The sequence below is a fragment of the Cinclus cinclus genome, chromosome 12, assembly GCF_963662255.1.
Source record: "Cinclus cinclus chromosome 12, bCinCin1.1, whole genome shotgun sequence".
Taxonomy (NCBI): domain Eukaryota; kingdom Metazoa; phylum Chordata; class Aves; order Passeriformes; family Cinclidae; genus Cinclus; species Cinclus cinclus.
The window spans coordinates 13497542-13515546 of NC_085057.1; the positions used below are offsets into that span (position 1 = coordinate 13497542).

Below are 18005 nucleotides of genomic sequence, written 5' to 3' on the forward strand. Positions count from 1 at the left end.
TACGACCCTTAACTTAATCTCATCACCAAGCACCTCCATAGGAAAAAAAAATAGGCACAAAAAGAGAAAAGACAGTCTGCCATTTATGTCTCCCATTTATAGTTTATTAAACCTAGAGATAATAGGAAAAAGGTGGAAAAAAGCAGAGAATGTCTGGGCTGTAGTATCAGATATCACTGCTTATTACTGGCTATCTGCCTAGTAATCATAAATCCATTGGGTAATATTCTCAAATCTTTTGCTTTTCAGGTAGGTGTGAGCCAAAAAGAAAAAAAGTTTAATTTTCTATGAAGAGCAGAAAACAGCAAGCACAGCACAACCGGGTACCAGGATGCATAAATATTCCTGATTATGGACCCTTGCACATAAAGCAAACAGGAAGAGTTTGAAGTTAACAGTGTGTACATCATGCAAAAGGTATCTCTGTCCCAAAAGATAGATATCACATAGAGTATGAATGAACTGCTCCAATAAATTATATTATTCCTCAGAGGGAAGAGGAGAGCAATGTTATAAACAGTGACTTCAGAAAAGTGAGAACAATAGGGCATTGAATTTTGTAAGAGTGAATTAAGGATCTTTTTTTCCTGGAGGAGAGTTCAGTATCATTGACCAATGAGCCCTATAAATTAAAGCATTAACTCCAGCACTGCCTGTTCCCCCAAGCACTTCAGCATCTTTCACTTTCAACATTCTGTACCTGCATGTAGTTTCTGATATAAGTACAAATACATACAGAATTAAATAGAGGTTTCAAATAGAATTTTTTTTTTAATATACTTTCCAGGGAACTCAGAAAACACATGATCTTTGCAGAACACCCATCTCAAACACACAGCTTTGATGAGAGACTGAGGGTGCCTTTGTAGAAGACTTAACAAATAGAAAACAACAATCCCTGCACATCACCTCCTGCTGGTGCTGTCTGATACGTACTGAATATCCATGGATAAAGGAAAGCTAAGCCAGAGCAGCATTTTTGAGATGAATCTTGATAGGATCAAACTCCTCATATCTGTCACTTGCCTTTGGCAATCACTTAAAGCAGGGAGAGTCACTTCCTTACAACATCCTCCGAGACCCTGACAGGATTGGGAATTTAGGAGTAAGTCTGACTGCCAGTGTGAGCCCTGCTCAGTGCTGAGAGCAGGGCACAGGGCTCAGAGCTCTGCTGACCTTGTCTGCAGCACAAGCTAAAAGCTGATTTAAAAGCATTTCCAGAAGATGGCAAGCTTTTTCTCCTTTTTTTTTTTTTCTTTTCCTGTGAGAGAGGGATGTCCAATACTTTTAAGGCCACAAACCTGAACAAAAGAAGTCAAAAAACTGTCCTACCATGAAGTGAATTTCAATGTCAAATTCCTGTTTGCTATCACCAATATGCCAAGCACTAAGCACTGGCAACTCGAACTTCACCTTGTATGTCATTTCTCTGGCTCTTCAGCTGCTCTCTTGGTTAGTTGGAATTGGAAATTGATAGGACCATAAACATCTAGGAGAGACACATTATTAAACACATCATCTCTGTCTGCTCTGACAACGATAAGCCAAGTTCTCTAAGGTCTACAGAAATCTCAAGGAGTGCATGTTTTTCAATAAAACTGTGATATTTTTTCCTCATCTATGCAGCATTTCTCCCTCACTCCCAGTGCATACTTGTTTTGCCTCACTTTTCTGAAACCTGTTTTAAAATCTTATTTGAATGTTACCTACACTTCTGCTCTCTCCAAAGGTTGTTTTTTTGATTTTTTTAAAGTAGTTGAAAATGGTTTCTCCATTTTAGCCTCAGTTTAAGCAAAGGCAATGGCTCTTAGAGAGACTTGCAAAAAGATTACTGTCAGTACCCTTGAAACACTATGACATTAACAGCTTTGCTTTTACACATTATTTAGGTATTTCTCCTTCTCCAGCCTTCTTCCCTGCAGTTTAGTGTCTTCTGACACCTAACCTTTTTCTGCACTGTTTCTGCTTTTCTTCTGCATCCTCCACATCCTTCCTGTCACAAACCAGTTTGTCCCGTTTAACCTGTTCTGCCTGCTGGTACATCCCCGCCCAGGGCAGGGTGGAATCACCTCTTCCCAAAGGACAGAATGCTTTGAAATGAAGGAAAGCCTCCAACTGCTCAATTTAAACTGTGGCACACATGGTACACACACTGGAAAAGCAAAAAACATTGGCTGAATCTGTTCTGGTTTGGGCACTCTTGGAAGGAATGCATTTTGAGAGTAAATTGTTCTGGAGTCTCAGGTAAAGTTCTTGCTAGTTTGCCCTCACTCCCAGTTTGATATGACAAATTTCACTCTAATTTTAATGATTAAGTACTATTATTAATTTTCTGCTAAATGTTCATTTCATACTGTCTCACTCCTTTTTCTCCAGATTACCTGCTTGAAAATGAATTTATCTGTATTCATGGGACTGGTTTCTTCTGGTACATCACTGTTCCCTTATCTGAACAATACTTGTTTATTCCTCTGTCTGTTCTATCGGAATAAGTTAAAGAATTGCCTTGCAAAAACAATAAACAAAAGAATTCCGTGTTGCAAACAACAAATTGTTTTATCGCTATTCTAAACAGAATTTCAGTTTTATTTACAAAACCCGTGTGTGAATATGCAAGAATCTAAGCTTTTAGTTCTTTTAACCATGTCCCTAATGATTACAAAATGCATACAAAGAGCATTAAAAATACAGCCTTGAGATATTGAATGACTTGAGAATAAGAAAGGCAAAGCTGTATAGGTAGTATCTATATGTAAATACATTCTGTACCATCTTGTTTGTGCTATTAGATGAGACCTGTTAATCTTAGTTTTGGAAAACACATTTCTTTTTTGCAGAATTGTGCCAGAGAGGAAAAGATTTATGCTGCTGTTCACAGCTATCCTCTGAATCAAGTAGGAGAGACACTCAGATTAGAGCCTCTGAGATCCAAAACGACTGCCCCATCCATCAGGCTTTTCTGAGCTGAGTGTCTCACTAACTCTTCTGCTGAATTGTTTCACATAATACAAATAATTTAATATTCACTAGAGAAGAAACTTGGACAGGTTGCTCGTATCCTGAGAGCCCCACCTATGTGTGTATGAGTTGCTGTGGAGCAGAAGTTTCTCTTGCTCAGGAAAACCTTTGGGATGTCTCAATGTTCAATCAGAAAACTTGAAATTTTGAAAACACACATGGGATGATAAAGCTATTTCCTTCTTATTGCTGGTAGCAAGCAAACATAATAAAGGACCAAATAAATATAAAAGGTAAAATCTCAGAAAAACAGCATTATCAGCCCAGTCATACAGTTCTTTGACAACTCCAGGTTTCAGATTCCTGTAATTATTTACAGCACATATTACAAGGCAAAGGCACTGTGTCCATATTTGATGGGTAGAACTGAATTTATAGAGAATTTATCTCTTCAGATAGAGACTGCTGTTCTGGGAGGGGCTGGCAAGAACAAATCCAGAAATATCTGGAAACTACTTCTGGCTTAAGGGTACCAGGAGGACAAGTCCTGCAGCTCAAGTGAGAAGAACCAACCTCCAGAAATCTGTACCAAACTGCCTCAGAAGCAGAGAAAATTATTTGCAGTGACAAATTTGGACCAGTGCTGCTGGTTCCTCTGCTGGCAAGCCCTGTGTAGAAAGGACAGCTATTGAACCAGACAGGCAGAGAATTACTGCTCTTTTTGGATGGGTCCCTTGTATAAGGCAGAACCACACCAAAATTAGAAAACTGCTGAAAAATCATCTCTCCTGCATCTCTGCTTTTGAGACAGCGAGTTAAACTCTGCTCTTCTGTGCTCAAAGTCACTCCTTGACAACAGAAGTTATGAACAAACAAAAATAAAATCACTCTAGTTATTTAGATTTGATTTGTTTGTAGTAGGAGAACATAGTTCTTAGTAAGATAAATGTGTGGAAGGAGGAAAAGCAATATAAATTATACACTGATCATAATTGTTTTAAAACATCAAAAATATTCTCTCAACGCTCAAAAATCCCCAAACTACAAAACTCTAAAGTGAAAAAAAAAAAATAACCAAGTCATTTACAATTAGAAGGTGAGCTAAAACATTGCTAGCCTGGCTTCACAGAATCTTGTTTCTCGTCTTCTCTTCACTTGCCACAGAGTCAGAAAACATAAAAGCTTTGAAATTAAAATAACCACAAGGGTGCATGGCCTCTCTTTCTGATACTTAACCCCTACCACGCATGCTGAGTGAAGGCCAAGTGGAAGTCTTCCTCTGAAGATTACTTTGTGGATGAGTTCTGCTGCATTTTTTAACCAGTAATATCTGAATTCACTGATCTCTCAATAGTTTCAGAGCCATTTCAGTTTCCCTATTGCCAACAAATAAATAGGAAAGAGTGGACAAGCTAAAATCCTCTCCAGTGAAAAGGCTGAAAAATCTGAAAATCAATTTGTTGCAGTATTAGAGCAGTTGGGAACTCCTTAATTTGAGCTCACAGAAATCTGTAAGAATAATACAAAACTAAGAACTGCAAAGAGAAACCTTTTATCTTTTTCAGAAGAAAAAAAAAATATTTTATGAGGGAAAAAAAAAAACGGAAAAACTAACACCAAATAAAAATTCTAAGAGATGCTTTTACGATTTAAATGTGGCCTGCTAGGCCTTGTAGTTCATTAGCACACTAGACACTCACATTTTTGTGCACTTTTCCCTTCCTTTTAGCTTTTAAACCACACTGTAATTTTTAAGAGTTTGAGCCTTCGGTAATGCAGTCGGTTTTTAAGGACATTCCAAATCCTACGCTTATTGTCTTTCCTTGATCTCCCTTATGTTTTGATCAGTATGGAAATCAGTATTCAGATTAAGAACCACACCTCTGCAGGTCCTGGCAGCTTTTTACACCCCAGCTGTATCTAAACTATGCCTCCAGCTGGATGAACAAAACCACGGAGACCCCGAGCGTCGGACTGAGATGGAGACAAACTCCTTGAGAGAAGATCCTGGGTGAGGCACCTCGGGAAGAGCTCCAGAGGCAGATTTTACACATGAATAAACTCTAGTGCTATGCAACTACTTCTGCAGGAGTTGTGCAGAAGTTTCAGCTTAGATCTGTGTGAGCTAGGGATCTCTTCCTCCTCTTGCCTTACTGGAAGCCCCAGCTGCAGTGTCCACATCCCAGCCAAACAGAGCAGAGAGCGCTTGGACCTGCAAACTGCTTCAAAGAAGGTCTAAAAAGCAATTTAGGCCGTTTCCACTGGAAGGATTGGAGTTCAGACAGACTGAATTCTGATTTAGAAAATAAGCAGCTTGTATAAATAATCCGTGTAGTATGTCAAACTTCAGATGTTGCACCGCTATTTTAAATGCATTTTTCAAATAAAAGTCCTTTCAATCACTGCTCACAAGTACTTGAAGTCTAACAGGTTTTCCTTTCCCACTGTGGATGTTCAGAACCCTTCAAGAGCTGACTTCAGACTACTGGACATTATTCTAACAGCTAGAAAAATAGTAATAGACCGTAAATCTAGTTATCACGTGCCTCATGCAATATTAGTGAGATAAATAGTAAACAGACTTGTCTGAAATACTAGCATAAAAGTAATGCATGTGTTATAATAGGAGTTTCATTAGATTATGTGGAATAGCTGTTCTCAATTATCTTTTGTCCTTGTGTTTCTCAGTATTTGATGTTAATGTAATTATCATTATCATTACCTATTTGTTTAAATTTTCATTAAATCCCTAATAATAATCCATCTTTATAAAATTTTGCCTGGTATCATTATACTAAATAAACATTTAGGTCAGATTTTTTTTAAAGTAGTATCAGTTTAGGCTATGATTTTATATCTATATTTAAGCTCCATATCTAACAGCTGAACTGTAAAATTAGAAGTCGGGCAGCTCCCCTTAAACAATAAACCATGGAGTAATATTAACAGTTGGAGGATTAGACCCAGAAGCTGTAAACCACATGAACTGGACTAATTTTGCTCCTCAGCCTGCTTTTACTATTTGTGCTTTCTCCTAAACATCTGAAGTCTTATTTTTTGTAGATGTTCTAAATATGTACAAAAAAGTGCATTGTTCACATGCGTAAACCACTGGAAATCCCTTAACTCGCCATCTGCTGATTTCACAAGATTTTTTATGTAGCCAACACACATAGTCTGAGAGAAAGAATGTGATTTTTCAAGGACACTAAATGCAATTTGGAGTTAACAGACAGCAAAATCTGGCAGACAGGTACCTAACTCTAGTAAAGTTTTGCAAACCTTTTCCTTAAAGGTCAGACATATGTTACAGATCTTAGAAAAATGAATAATGAAAAACAGCCTTACACCAGTATTCCTTTTTTATCCCACTAAATTAACTTTAAGAGTATTCTTAAAAGAAACTAATCTTTTCCTAAAAACTCTTTGATTAATCCTCTTCTAGCCTTTGAGTATAAAACTAAAATAAGGTCAACCATCTTAACACACTGGCACTTGAATCTCTCCTATCTTATGCAGGAAGCAAAACTATAACAAACAGAAAAACAAAATCTGGTCATTCCGGTGCATCGACAGTGCACCAGCTTTGATTCTAGCAGAAAGAAATAACCTTGCTTTTTTATTATCATATCACACACACATGTAGAGAAAATTCAGCAGGAATGTAAAGCAAATGAACTAATGAACTTAATTAACACACAGAAGATAAAAAACGATACTGCAGATGTGTATTTGTAGTGAAATCAGTCAGCAAGTGAACAGTAGTCATGACAAAAAATTTTTATTACTTCCTCCTGTCACTGGGGTCAGAAGTACAAAAACTGGATAGGATCTAAGTTGTTGTAAATCTTTCTTCTAAAATTAACAGGGCTTTTTGTTTGTTTGTAAGAAACAAAGCACAAGTTATTTTGAATGCTGCATTGAGAAATCCAGCACCAGCTCCATGGCTGAGCATCCACCTCCTGAGATTATGGGAACCCAGAAAGAGTCCAAGCCTGCAAGAGAGATCCTGTCCTGCCTCTGTCCTGATGGTAACAGTACAGGTGTGTGCACAGAGCTCAGGGACAGGGACAGTGACAGCACAGGTGTGTGCACAGAGCTCAGGGACAGGGACAGGGACAGCACAGGTGTGTGCACAGAGCTCAGGGACAGGGACAGGGACAGCACAGGTGTGTGCACAGAGCTCAGGGACAGGGACAGTGACAGCACAGGTGTGTGCACAGAGCTCAGGGACAGGGACAGCACAGGTGTGTGCACAGAGCTCAGGGACAGGGACAGGGACAGCACAGGTGTGTGCACAGAGCTCAGGGACAGGGACAGGGACAGCACAGGTGTGTGCACAGAGCTCAGGGACAGGGACAGTGACAGCACAGGTGTGTGCACAGAGCTCAGGGACAGGGACAGTGACAGCACAGGTGTGTGCACAGAGCTCAGGGACAGGGACAGCACAGGTGTGTGCACAGAGCTCAGGGACAGCACAGGTGTGTGCACAGAGCTCAGGGACAGGGACAGTGACAGCACAGGTGTGTGCACAGAGCTCAGGGACAGGGACAGTGACAGCACAGGTGTGTGCACAGAGCTCAGGGACAGGGACAGGGACAGCACAGGTGTGTGCACAGAGCTCAGGGACAGGGACAGCACAGGTGTGTGCACAGAGCTCAGGGACAGAGACAGCACAGGTGTGTGCACAGAGCTCAGGGACAGGGACAGTGACAGCACAGGTGTGTGCACAGAGCTCAGGGACAGGGACAGCACAGGTGTGTGCACAGAGCTCAGGGACAGGGACAGTGACAGCACAGGTGTGTGCACAGAGCTCAGGGACAGGGACAGCACAGGTGTGTGCACAGAGCTCAGGGACAGGGACAGTGACAGCACAGGTGTGTGCACAGAGCTCAGGGACAGGGACACGGGTGGCACAGGGAGCCCAGGGCTCAGGAGCCACTCCAGCCCCTGGCTGCAGGCTGAGGCTGCACCACCACCCACTGCAGGGGGACACAGCTGCTTGTCCCCTTGGTGCATTTTCACCCCTCCCAAGTCCAGCTTGCAATGGTTTGATGAAGTGTGGTGGGAGGAGAGAGCCTCTAAACCTCTGTGGTGGTATCAGCTGCATGTGCAATGAATTCTTAGATATGTGGCAATTCCAGGGAAGAGTTTTCCACTCAGAGCCTCTTCCAGGGGTCTGAGCACCAACCCCACCAGTGTTTCTGTGAACCATAACAAGGCAGTTCACATCTTAGGAAACACACCCCCAAGCATAGAGGTAGTAAAAGATCAGGAGGCTAAATTTCAGTCAGCAATAATTATAACTTATTTGATTTTTTTTAATAGACCATCTCTTAGCAGAAGATGTTGCCCTTCATTATCTTTCTCCAATTTTTTTTCTCTGGCAAACGGCAAAGCCAAGAAAACTAAAGACTGTAGAATCACTTCAAAACCTGCAGCAGTCAGTACTCTTGGACTCTTGCTGGGTATATGACAATGGTAGTTGAAGCTGACCTCTACGCTGGGGGATTTTCCATGTTGTTCAAGTCACAAAACCAGGGGAATGGCTTCATTTTAAACAAAGGTGAGGACAGAGACATTCTCATGTAAGGGAAGAGAAGCAATTCTTTACTCCTGTGAATATACTGTGAAAGGGCCACTTGCTGTAGTAATACAAATGGTAACTTATTGTACATCCCCAAACACATTAGGCCTGACTAAGGAAATTCCACTTATAAACTTGAAAATTATATTTAATAACACAGAACGACTTGCATCCATACCCATGAGGTAAAAAACCCTGGACTGAGACTCAAATATAAGTAGCATTTAGATAGCTATTTCCTTACAACACCACATCCTTAACAGAAAAAAAAAAAAATCTCCCAAACCCCAAATATTGCAAGGTAAATCTGTAAAGTCTGATTTCACTGATTCATAGTTTGGCCATTACTCAAACATGCAATGTATAATGCTGATGAGTTAAACATCACATCACCTATTTTGATTTATTCCTTTCAATTCTCTAGGAATTTTATTTATGTTTATAACCACAAGGTTGGTGGTGCCAATAGATTCAATCCAGGGATAGAGAGTTGAGTGCTTAGACCATTACAGAGAATTACAGTGTATTGATTAGAACACCTATGGAATAGCTAAGGTCAAAACTAAAAATGTTAGTAAGAAAAATGCCCAGAAGGGATAAGGTTTAGTCTAACCATGTAATCTAGTTTCAGCATTGCTGAAGCAAATACCAGCAGTCTAAAAGGTGAACTCCTACAGTTGCTATTTTATTTAAGTTGGTGCTTTTCTACAGTCAATAAAAAATATTATTTCTCCTTTTTATCATTTTTATGTACTAAAATAATATTATCTACGCTGTCCTCAAGACACAGAAGCTCAAGTCCACCACAGTGTTCCTGTGAACCATAACAAGGCAGTTCACATCTTAGGAAACAGAGCACAGAGGAAGTAAAAGATCAGGAGGCCAAATTTCAGTTAACAATAATTATAAATGACTTGATTTTTTTTTTTTAATAGACCATCTCGTAGCAGAAGATGTTACCCTCTTTATTATCTTTCTCCAAAGCAAAAGAAAACCACTTTATGTGCTTTCTGGATTTGCAGAATATCTGAGCACAAAGAGCACAGGTTGGTGCTGTATCACATATCACTAATTCAAAGCATTTAATCCTGTCTTCCACAAGTCGGCCAAAGCAATACAAACACCAAAAAAATTCCTCTTTGATAGCAGAATTGTATACACTGCACATTATATAAGCCTTCTGTCCCCTTCCACTTGAATGTACACTATCAAATCATCCTGGCCATTACTTTCTATTGAGCAGATGGTATTATGAGATTTTTGATAAAGAACAACAATCACCCAGCAAGGGTTGCAAAGGGGTCGCTGAAACCAAGATTAACAATTGATTAGCTTTAATGGACCGTGACCCTAATAAACAAGAGCTCCACACAAAGATTTGATTGTCCTGTTAATGTGCTGACACAAATGGCTTTTAACTGGCTTCCTGAAAGTGTTAATATGGCCAGAGCCTTGGCAAATGAAGGACTTTGTCAAAGTGAGAACTGTCCAGCAGTGAAGAAGCATTTACTGCAGCCCTCCAAAACATCTTCTATAAAGTGCGTTTCTGATTTGTTCAGATAATGGTTCCTATTTCTCCAAGGCTTAAAGTTCAACAAAATGAAACGCAGCACACCCCTGCAAGGCTGGGGTATAAGAGAACTCTACAGCATTTGAATATAGAACCCTGCACTCCTCGAATACGCAACAAAAATGTGAATTATCATTTCCAGTGGGCTCGTTTTATCCTTACTCCAACCTGGGCTGATAGATCACAGTATCACAGCCTTCAAGACTTAATTTTTTATGCTTGGTTCTGATAAGTTGACTGCTTTTTCCTTCCCTTCTGCACAGAAATCAGTATTTTTTTCATTAAAATAAGGTGGTTTGTGATTACTGGAAGTAACCATGGTAAAATCTGAAAACAGAACTTAACAGATGTGTTTATTTCTTAGATATACGTATGGGAAAATGTCTATGGAAAAAGTCTCTGTTTCCTTTAATACTTTAAGCCCAAAATTTAAATAGATTTATGGCAAATATTCACAGAAGGTTTCAACATTAAATCTAGGTAGAGGGAAAGTAGACAAAACTCCACCTAATACGGCATTCAAGAAACCATGGATATAGGAATTCAATTAGAGGTAAGGAGGTATTTACTCATGTAAGCATTGAGTAAGACTTTCAGTTAAACTTCCAATGTCAGGTCAAATTACTCGGTTTCTAAAATCAACTTTTTTTCCCCCTTTTTTTGTAATTATATGTCATATTTAAGCAAAGGCTTTTGTTTTAAACATTTTTAGCTGTGAACCGCCACAGTGCTGCTCCTCCCGTGCTATCCCTGAAGGCAACACAGGGCAGTGGTGCAGCTCTAAGGGCTCCCAGGAAAGAGAAGAGCCAGCCTCTGCTCTACACACAGATCCAAACACAAACCACTTGCACAAATCAAGGTCATGCTAATCCCATCCCTGGGGGTCCCACCCCATCTGCAAATTGGGCTCTCTGCAGAGCAGTTCCTTACCAGCACACTGCAGCGACACAACGCGAGGCTAATTGCTGTGCTTGAAAATCTGACCTATGCAGATAGGCAAGGGAATTTAAATTAAATCTCTGAAAGAGTAAAAGCCACCTGCTTGGTGTCCCAACACAAGCACTAAGTACATAACCTGTCAAAATACGGAGCCAGCCTTCATTAATTCCATTTTCTGTAATCAGCATCCTTTTATTGCTCATATGCTTGGCTTTCTACAGCAGCTCTGAAAGCAAGCTATTGTAAAAACCATTATATATACTCTGATGACAAACATTCAAGAAAGTAATTATTTACTACCTGTAAGTCAGCATCAAATTCATGTTTCAGGTAAGCATCCTCTGCAGCTTCAACAAGACGCTGAAAAAACAAAACAAAAAAAGTGTGTTTTTGAAATAATGGAGAACAACTTTATAATCTGGTATAAAAACAGATTGGTTGAGCATTGTGCAATTTCTCTGCTCTCACACTTCATTGAACAGAAATAAATGATCCAGAATTTAAAAGAGAAATAAAAGGCCACATTTTTAAACCCCCAGCAGCCTCTGTTGGTTGTACAAAACTCTAAAAACAGTTCATCCATTAATAAATAAAGAAATAAGAAAGTCCCTTTTTTCAACAATGCTCAGCTTCTTGTGGCTCCCATTCTGAAATTATTTTTTGAGAGAACAGAAGTAAACTTGGTTTCACATGGACTTTATTTTGCACATAGGAGCCCTTTTCAAATATTCCTTAGCATTAAAATAGGAGTTATTCCCTAATAATACACTTGATTTCAAGAAACTGACATAAAAATGAATTTCTAAATTACACATCAACTATAAATTATAATAAAAATAGAGACTAGGTTTGTTTACTGGGCAGACTGAAATAGGACCTTAACATGGTACATTATCACAAGATTCTTCTGCAATTACAGAAGTAACATTTACTGAATGGCACCAATTCAGTAGTATTTTTGCCCTCTTAACAACATCCAGAACTCCTTGTAGTAGTTGCTGTTCCTCACTGTTATCATCTGACAGGAAAAAGACACCAAAACACAGCTACCTAAACCATTTAATTCATAGAGGGGTTTGCTGCAAATATTCCATTGGTAAACGACATTCCACCCTTTCTGTTTTACTCAGGGCTCTTTATACTTCAGAGTGTTTTATCCATGGAAGAGACTCCTTCCAGTTTTCCTTTCATCTACCTGAACATTCATATATGTAGAAGCCAAAATCAAAGAATACTCTGTGTCTTATTTTCTTTGCTCTATCAGCCACTGGTACACGTAGATATTTTCACATCACAAAGCGAGGGCCAGACTCCCATTAACGATACACAGAGTGGGCAGCCGTGCACACATTTTTTTTTCCTCCTTTTTCACAACAGTTTGCACATTTATCAAGTCTTTGGATATAAATCAAAATGAAATCAGAATTCATATTGATTGCTATACAGTTTGAGCTATAATGGAAACTGAACCAAGAAAAATATTCCTGGTTGCCAACGCAGAACAAATGGCTGAGCAGGGCGCTGACAGGTTGAGCAGAGGCACAGCGGCTGCAGGGAGGGTTTGTGCTGGCTGGCTCTGCAGAGCAGCAGAGTCCCAGCCTTCCCTGGCTCCTCCATCCCATCTCCCACCCACCCACAGCCAGCACCAGTCCCAAAAAACCCCGGGCCTTCTGCTGGGTTCTGCCTCCCCCCCTGCACACCCCGTGGGGAGGCTCTCCAGGCTTTTCTTTGACGCAGAATTAGAACCTCAAACGTGCAATTAAAAACTGGAAATACTCCTGGTACCCCGGCTGATACAGAGACACAAAAAGCCACCTTCCCAGCTGGGAGCACCTCCCTGACATCTGACTAGTTCCAGCTTTAAACTTCTTGTCCCGTGAAAGCCCAGCTGGTCACAGCAAACCCATTTCACCCAAACTGGAACTGAGCTGGTTCCAACATGGGGCAAATCAAACCAGAACTGAACTGGCAAAATGTCTGAGCTCACCTTCCTACATACAGGGGTAAAAGAACCCAAAAATAACAACACACCCCAACCCACTGCAGGAGGGGAATCCTTGGAAAAACATTTCAAATCAAACTGTGAACTTCTGTGTCTTTGTTCCCACTACTCCTGTACTGTTTGAATAGTACCAAGAACAGACCTCACAATGTGAAACATTAAGGAACGTTCATTTGAGCCACAAATTTTTGTCTTTAGAATCTAAAAAGGGAAGCAACACAAATTTTCTCCTCCGAGGTGGAAGCCTTGCAGCAACTGAAACAAATCTGTACACATTTGAACATTCTCAGAATCCCATCTTTATTCAGCGTGCTAGTGATCTGATGAAAGGATTTTACAAATATAGCCCTCATTTTTCAAGTATGAAAAAGGTCTTTTATGTAAAATCACTACCCTAATTCAATGCATTACTGCAGACTTGTTTTCCTTTATTATAAAGCCACAGGTGTAGTATTACTCTGTGCTCACCTGATACAAAAGTTCATGACTGATGAGCTTGAGAGTAAAAAAGCAAAAGGATCAAAAAAATTCCTCATACAGAAAAGAATACAAGGAAAATAAAACCATGGTTTTCTTTCTGTGCTGAAATACTTACTTAATCATCAAAAAATTATTATAGTATTTCATAAGATACCAGTGATATTAGATATCAGTACCTAGCAGGCTAGAAAAATAATTCATGGCCTCTTATATAGTTTGTATTGATCCTAATGTGTTTCAATTACATTTTTGCCTCAGTGAAATAAATTTAAACTAAGATTTATCCCCACTTGTAAGTAATAACTAGAGAAGCATAAGATGGGCAATAGTAGAAACATCTGGTAACAAGGGCAGCTCAGAAATGAAAAGTACTGCTTGTTATTTTATTGAATTATTCATCAGAATTTCAGTTGCTACTTTTATTATTTTTTTTTAATGTACATTTCAGCAACATTCTCTATAAGAAACTGAATGACAAAGAAGTGAAGTGTCTACTGACAGGAATTTTTCCTTGAAGCTCTAGAAGCAAATATGTGCTTTGCCCTCACAAAACTAAATTAAAAATTAAACTTCCAGTACATTAAATGAAAAAAATACAAACATATGCTGCATTTTCTATGTATCAGTCCTTAACCACAGTTTGCTTTAAGTATCTCAACACCATTATGAAGGAAACCATGAGAAATCTGGGAGAGCTACAGAAAAGGAAAGCCAATAATAAGCCCAACTCCACAAAATGATATATTAGTGGATATACACAAATTACATTGGAATGAAGAAATTGAATGCAAATGTTTCATGGGGTTTTGTTGTGGTTTTGATTTTGTTTGTTTTGGGGTTTTTTGTTTTTTTGTTTTTTTTTTTTTTTTTTTGGGGGGGGGGGTGGTTGGATTTTTATTTTTTTTTTTAAAAGAGGTCCCCAAAGGGATGAAGTACGATGGAAGAAATTCCTTAACACTCTGCTGGCAAAAACATAAAAACCACATGTAATACTGCAACTTCTTTATATGGAGGCAAAAAACCCTTTTTAAAATATTTTAAAGACTGAGCAGTTATCTAACAATGAGTCTCAACATTAGCATGATTAGCAATTTTAGCTTAATAGTTTATAATGACACTCTTAATAGAAATGCCAATATATTTTCATTTTGAGTAACCATACTCTCAAATCCTTGCTGTAGCAAGTAAATGCTTCCCAAGCTGTGCTTATCCTGAAGGGAATTGTGTTATCTGCATGCACTTACATAGAATGAATTATGAACACAGAGTGAGAATTGGCACACTCACACCGCTCGAGGGTGTTTTTAGAAAAATTTACTCCTAAATATGGAAAAGTGTCTGTGTGCACATGAACAGGCAGGTAAAGGGCAGCACACAATCTTTAGACAAAGCAATTATAATGTTCTAATGCACAGCTCAATTGAGGTTCCCCCAGTTAAGGAACTAATTCCTAGAACCTCCCCATTACACATAAACATGAGAAAGATGAACTGCCTGACCCAGAATATCACAATGCAACATGGATAAAAACAGGGCATTAAGCAGGAGATGAACAAATAACCATCACAAAAAAACCTCAAAATGGTCACCAAAACATAAGGTCAATGTTTTGTATATTCAGTGGTAATGACATCACAAATAACATAGAAAAAGTTGAGAGATGAAAACTGAATGTTTGTTACCTCACAGTATTTTTTTTTATATAAATCACTGAGCTATCTCCCAGATTACCCAAAAATGTCATTTTCTTGACAAATGGTATTATAATTTCAGTGAACTGATTTTCTCTTTCAAGTTAGGTTGCTATAGATAGAGCCAAGGAAAGGTGAAACAGAACGGATGAGGCACAAGAAGAATCCAACATAAAGTAAGGGGGAAAAGGAAGAGAAATGGAGAGAAAAGGTGAAAATAAAAGTTGGGAATAACAATTTCAAGAAAAAAAAAAAACAACACACAAACATCCAGAGGTTAGAGTAGTTGTTTTAGCCTCTGCGATCTTCTCTCTTTTCATGTACTTTCTAAGGGTTTCAGATTACTTCTCAATGATTCTCCTTCATTAGAACCTCATTTTGAAGTTAGATTAAATAAATTCATAAGCATAACCAAATTTGAAACTGTTTCTGGACTCCTGAACTGTGGAGGGTTATTAATCTTTATCCGTAACTGCTGACTGAAGTTATGCCCTTCTCTCTTTTCAGATCATTAAAACAAAAAATAGATTTCATTGTTTCCTTTCTATTTTTCTAATGTGACCCAACTGCAACACATAAAATCTGAAATGCTTTCCAATACTGCTCTTCTCAAAACCAAACTCTTACAAATCACGAAAAAGGACAGAAGATGGCTCTAATTTAATTATAATTAGTATCAGCTAGGTACTGGTATCATCTCAGTCCATAACATAAATAGTTGATATTCTATAACATCAATTTAATAATATTTCATTTTAAAAATGCACTGGCATATCACAGTCATTAAAGAAGTGTAGACAAACCTGATGGCTGCTCTTATATTCCAGCATCAAATGCATTCAACCAACCGCAAAAAATAGTTTCTTAGGGTTCAGGGCTTTCTCATTATTTCCTATGGCATCAGATCTGTTTGAGGTTCCTAAAATACTCAAATATAATTTCAAAGTTGATTTGAGATATGTTTTGGAAGAAAAAATAATCATTTGTGTCACTTTAACAGGCCTGTCTCTCTGACTCCAGTGTATGGAATTGTAACCAAGATTTCTATGTTTAATCAAATAAAGTATATTTGTTAAGAAAAACAGCAGATAACAAGAAAGGAAAACCTATGCCTCTTCTTAAAACTATATTCCTTTCATATCTTATAGCAAGGTTTCTGGTACTTTACCAGCCAAAAACCAGCAGCATTCTGTATGCTGAAACATCAGTTTTCTGTGTGCAGAAAATATTACAACTACCCAACAGTTACCCTTCTTCAGGTGAAATACTCAGTGCAATTTTAATAACCTTACTATTGATTTGCATGTCTAATTTCCAATCAAAATTTACAGTAATTGAGCTGTGAATATGCCAAAAATATTTCCTAAAGTGCTGCCAGATAACTATTTAAACATAGTTCAGCAGTTGAAAGTATTCCTGGGAGAGAAATGAGATTGTGTTTCCATCATCAGAGCAATTTTCTTCACTGGCTTCTCCGTGAGAAGCCTACACTGTGCATGTGGGAGCACTCAGCATAGATCACTAAACTTTAAAAACATTACCCAGGTACCTTCCTGTGACTTCCCCACTTTGGGGTTCATTTCAGATGTTAAAAAGGGGTTTTCCTCTCCAGGAGATCTGTAAGGCTGCAAGTGCTTTGAAAAGGCCGGGCTGCTTTGAGAGAGGAGAAGATTTATTAGCGCTGAGTGATCTTAGGTAACATTCTGGCATGGTGCTAATGCTGGTGCAGGTCCTCCTTCCTTCCCTCAGAGCTCTGGGGTTTACTCCTTTCACAGCTCACTTAGTGGACAAGGTAAAGAAGCCAAGAGAGATTTTGATGTTGTCCCTCAGTCTCACTTTTATTTCCCATGCCCAAACCCAGTATCGTATCAGACAGCAATGAATGCCCTGATGTGCAAACAGGCTTCCCAGTCTCAAGGTTTGACCACAAAAAGCTTTGCACGTGTTTGCCATGACCCATGGAGAAGCATCAGACACTGATGCTGACCTTGGAGGAGCATTTACTCCTCTCAGGAGCACACCAGGCTTTCGATGGGGCACTGACACCAGGCTGGAGTTTGGCTGGTTCAGTCCTTGAGGATGGGGACTACAAACACACAGGTTTTCAGAAAGCCTGGAAGTGTATTTTATACCCCAGATTTTTCTCCTCAGCTGTGTGGTATTTTCTAGGAAATTTTAGCACCAAAATTGCTGTTGCTGTAACTAAGATGCACTGAAAATTATTTAGTGTCTGTTACCTTGCTATTCAAATTCCCAGTGCTTGTGGCTTAAGCTAGATATCAATCTTCCAACTAATGCCATACAAAAACTGCCTGCTCTGTGACTACTATCAAATTCCTCTGCAACCCAGCCAGACAATGCCCAGCCACACTAAGTGCAGCAAAGCACAATCAAAGCAGAAATTATAAATAAAGGATAAAAATAAATTAAAAGCTTAGCATATGCAATTATCGCAAATAACTTCAATTACCCACTTATATTCATTCAAAACTGGCAGATACTCAGGTTGATTGTTGTCAGAGTGCTAGCTGGTTTTTTGAAGCAACAAAAGTTCAGCTTGGCACAGTGCTGGACAAAACAGAAATGAAACTCTAAGTGGATTGAAGTACGTGACATTCACACACTGCATAACAGTGGCTAAGACAAGCCTGGAGTAATTAGATGCATTTCTACTTAACTAGGCCAACACTATATTTAATTATGGCATCTGGAGATTGCCAGGGCATTGAAGGAAGACTCCATATGAAGAAGATAACACATTTGTCTTGTACCAAGTTC

At 39.0% G+C, this 18005-nt stretch overlaps 1 protein-coding gene across 1 annotated transcript in view; it reads right to left on the reverse strand.

Moving 5' to 3' along the window:
- Positions 1-18005, reverse strand: part of CACNA2D3 (calcium voltage-gated channel auxiliary subunit alpha2delta 3) — a 390722-nt gene that overhangs the window by 257159 nt on the left and 115558 nt on the right. Inside the window, exon 4 of the mRNA XM_062500613.1 lies at positions 11355-11414. Within this exon, the coding sequence (XP_062356597.1) occupies positions 11355-11414 (60 nt within the window). The remainder of the gene's footprint in view (positions 1-11354; positions 11415-18005) is intronic.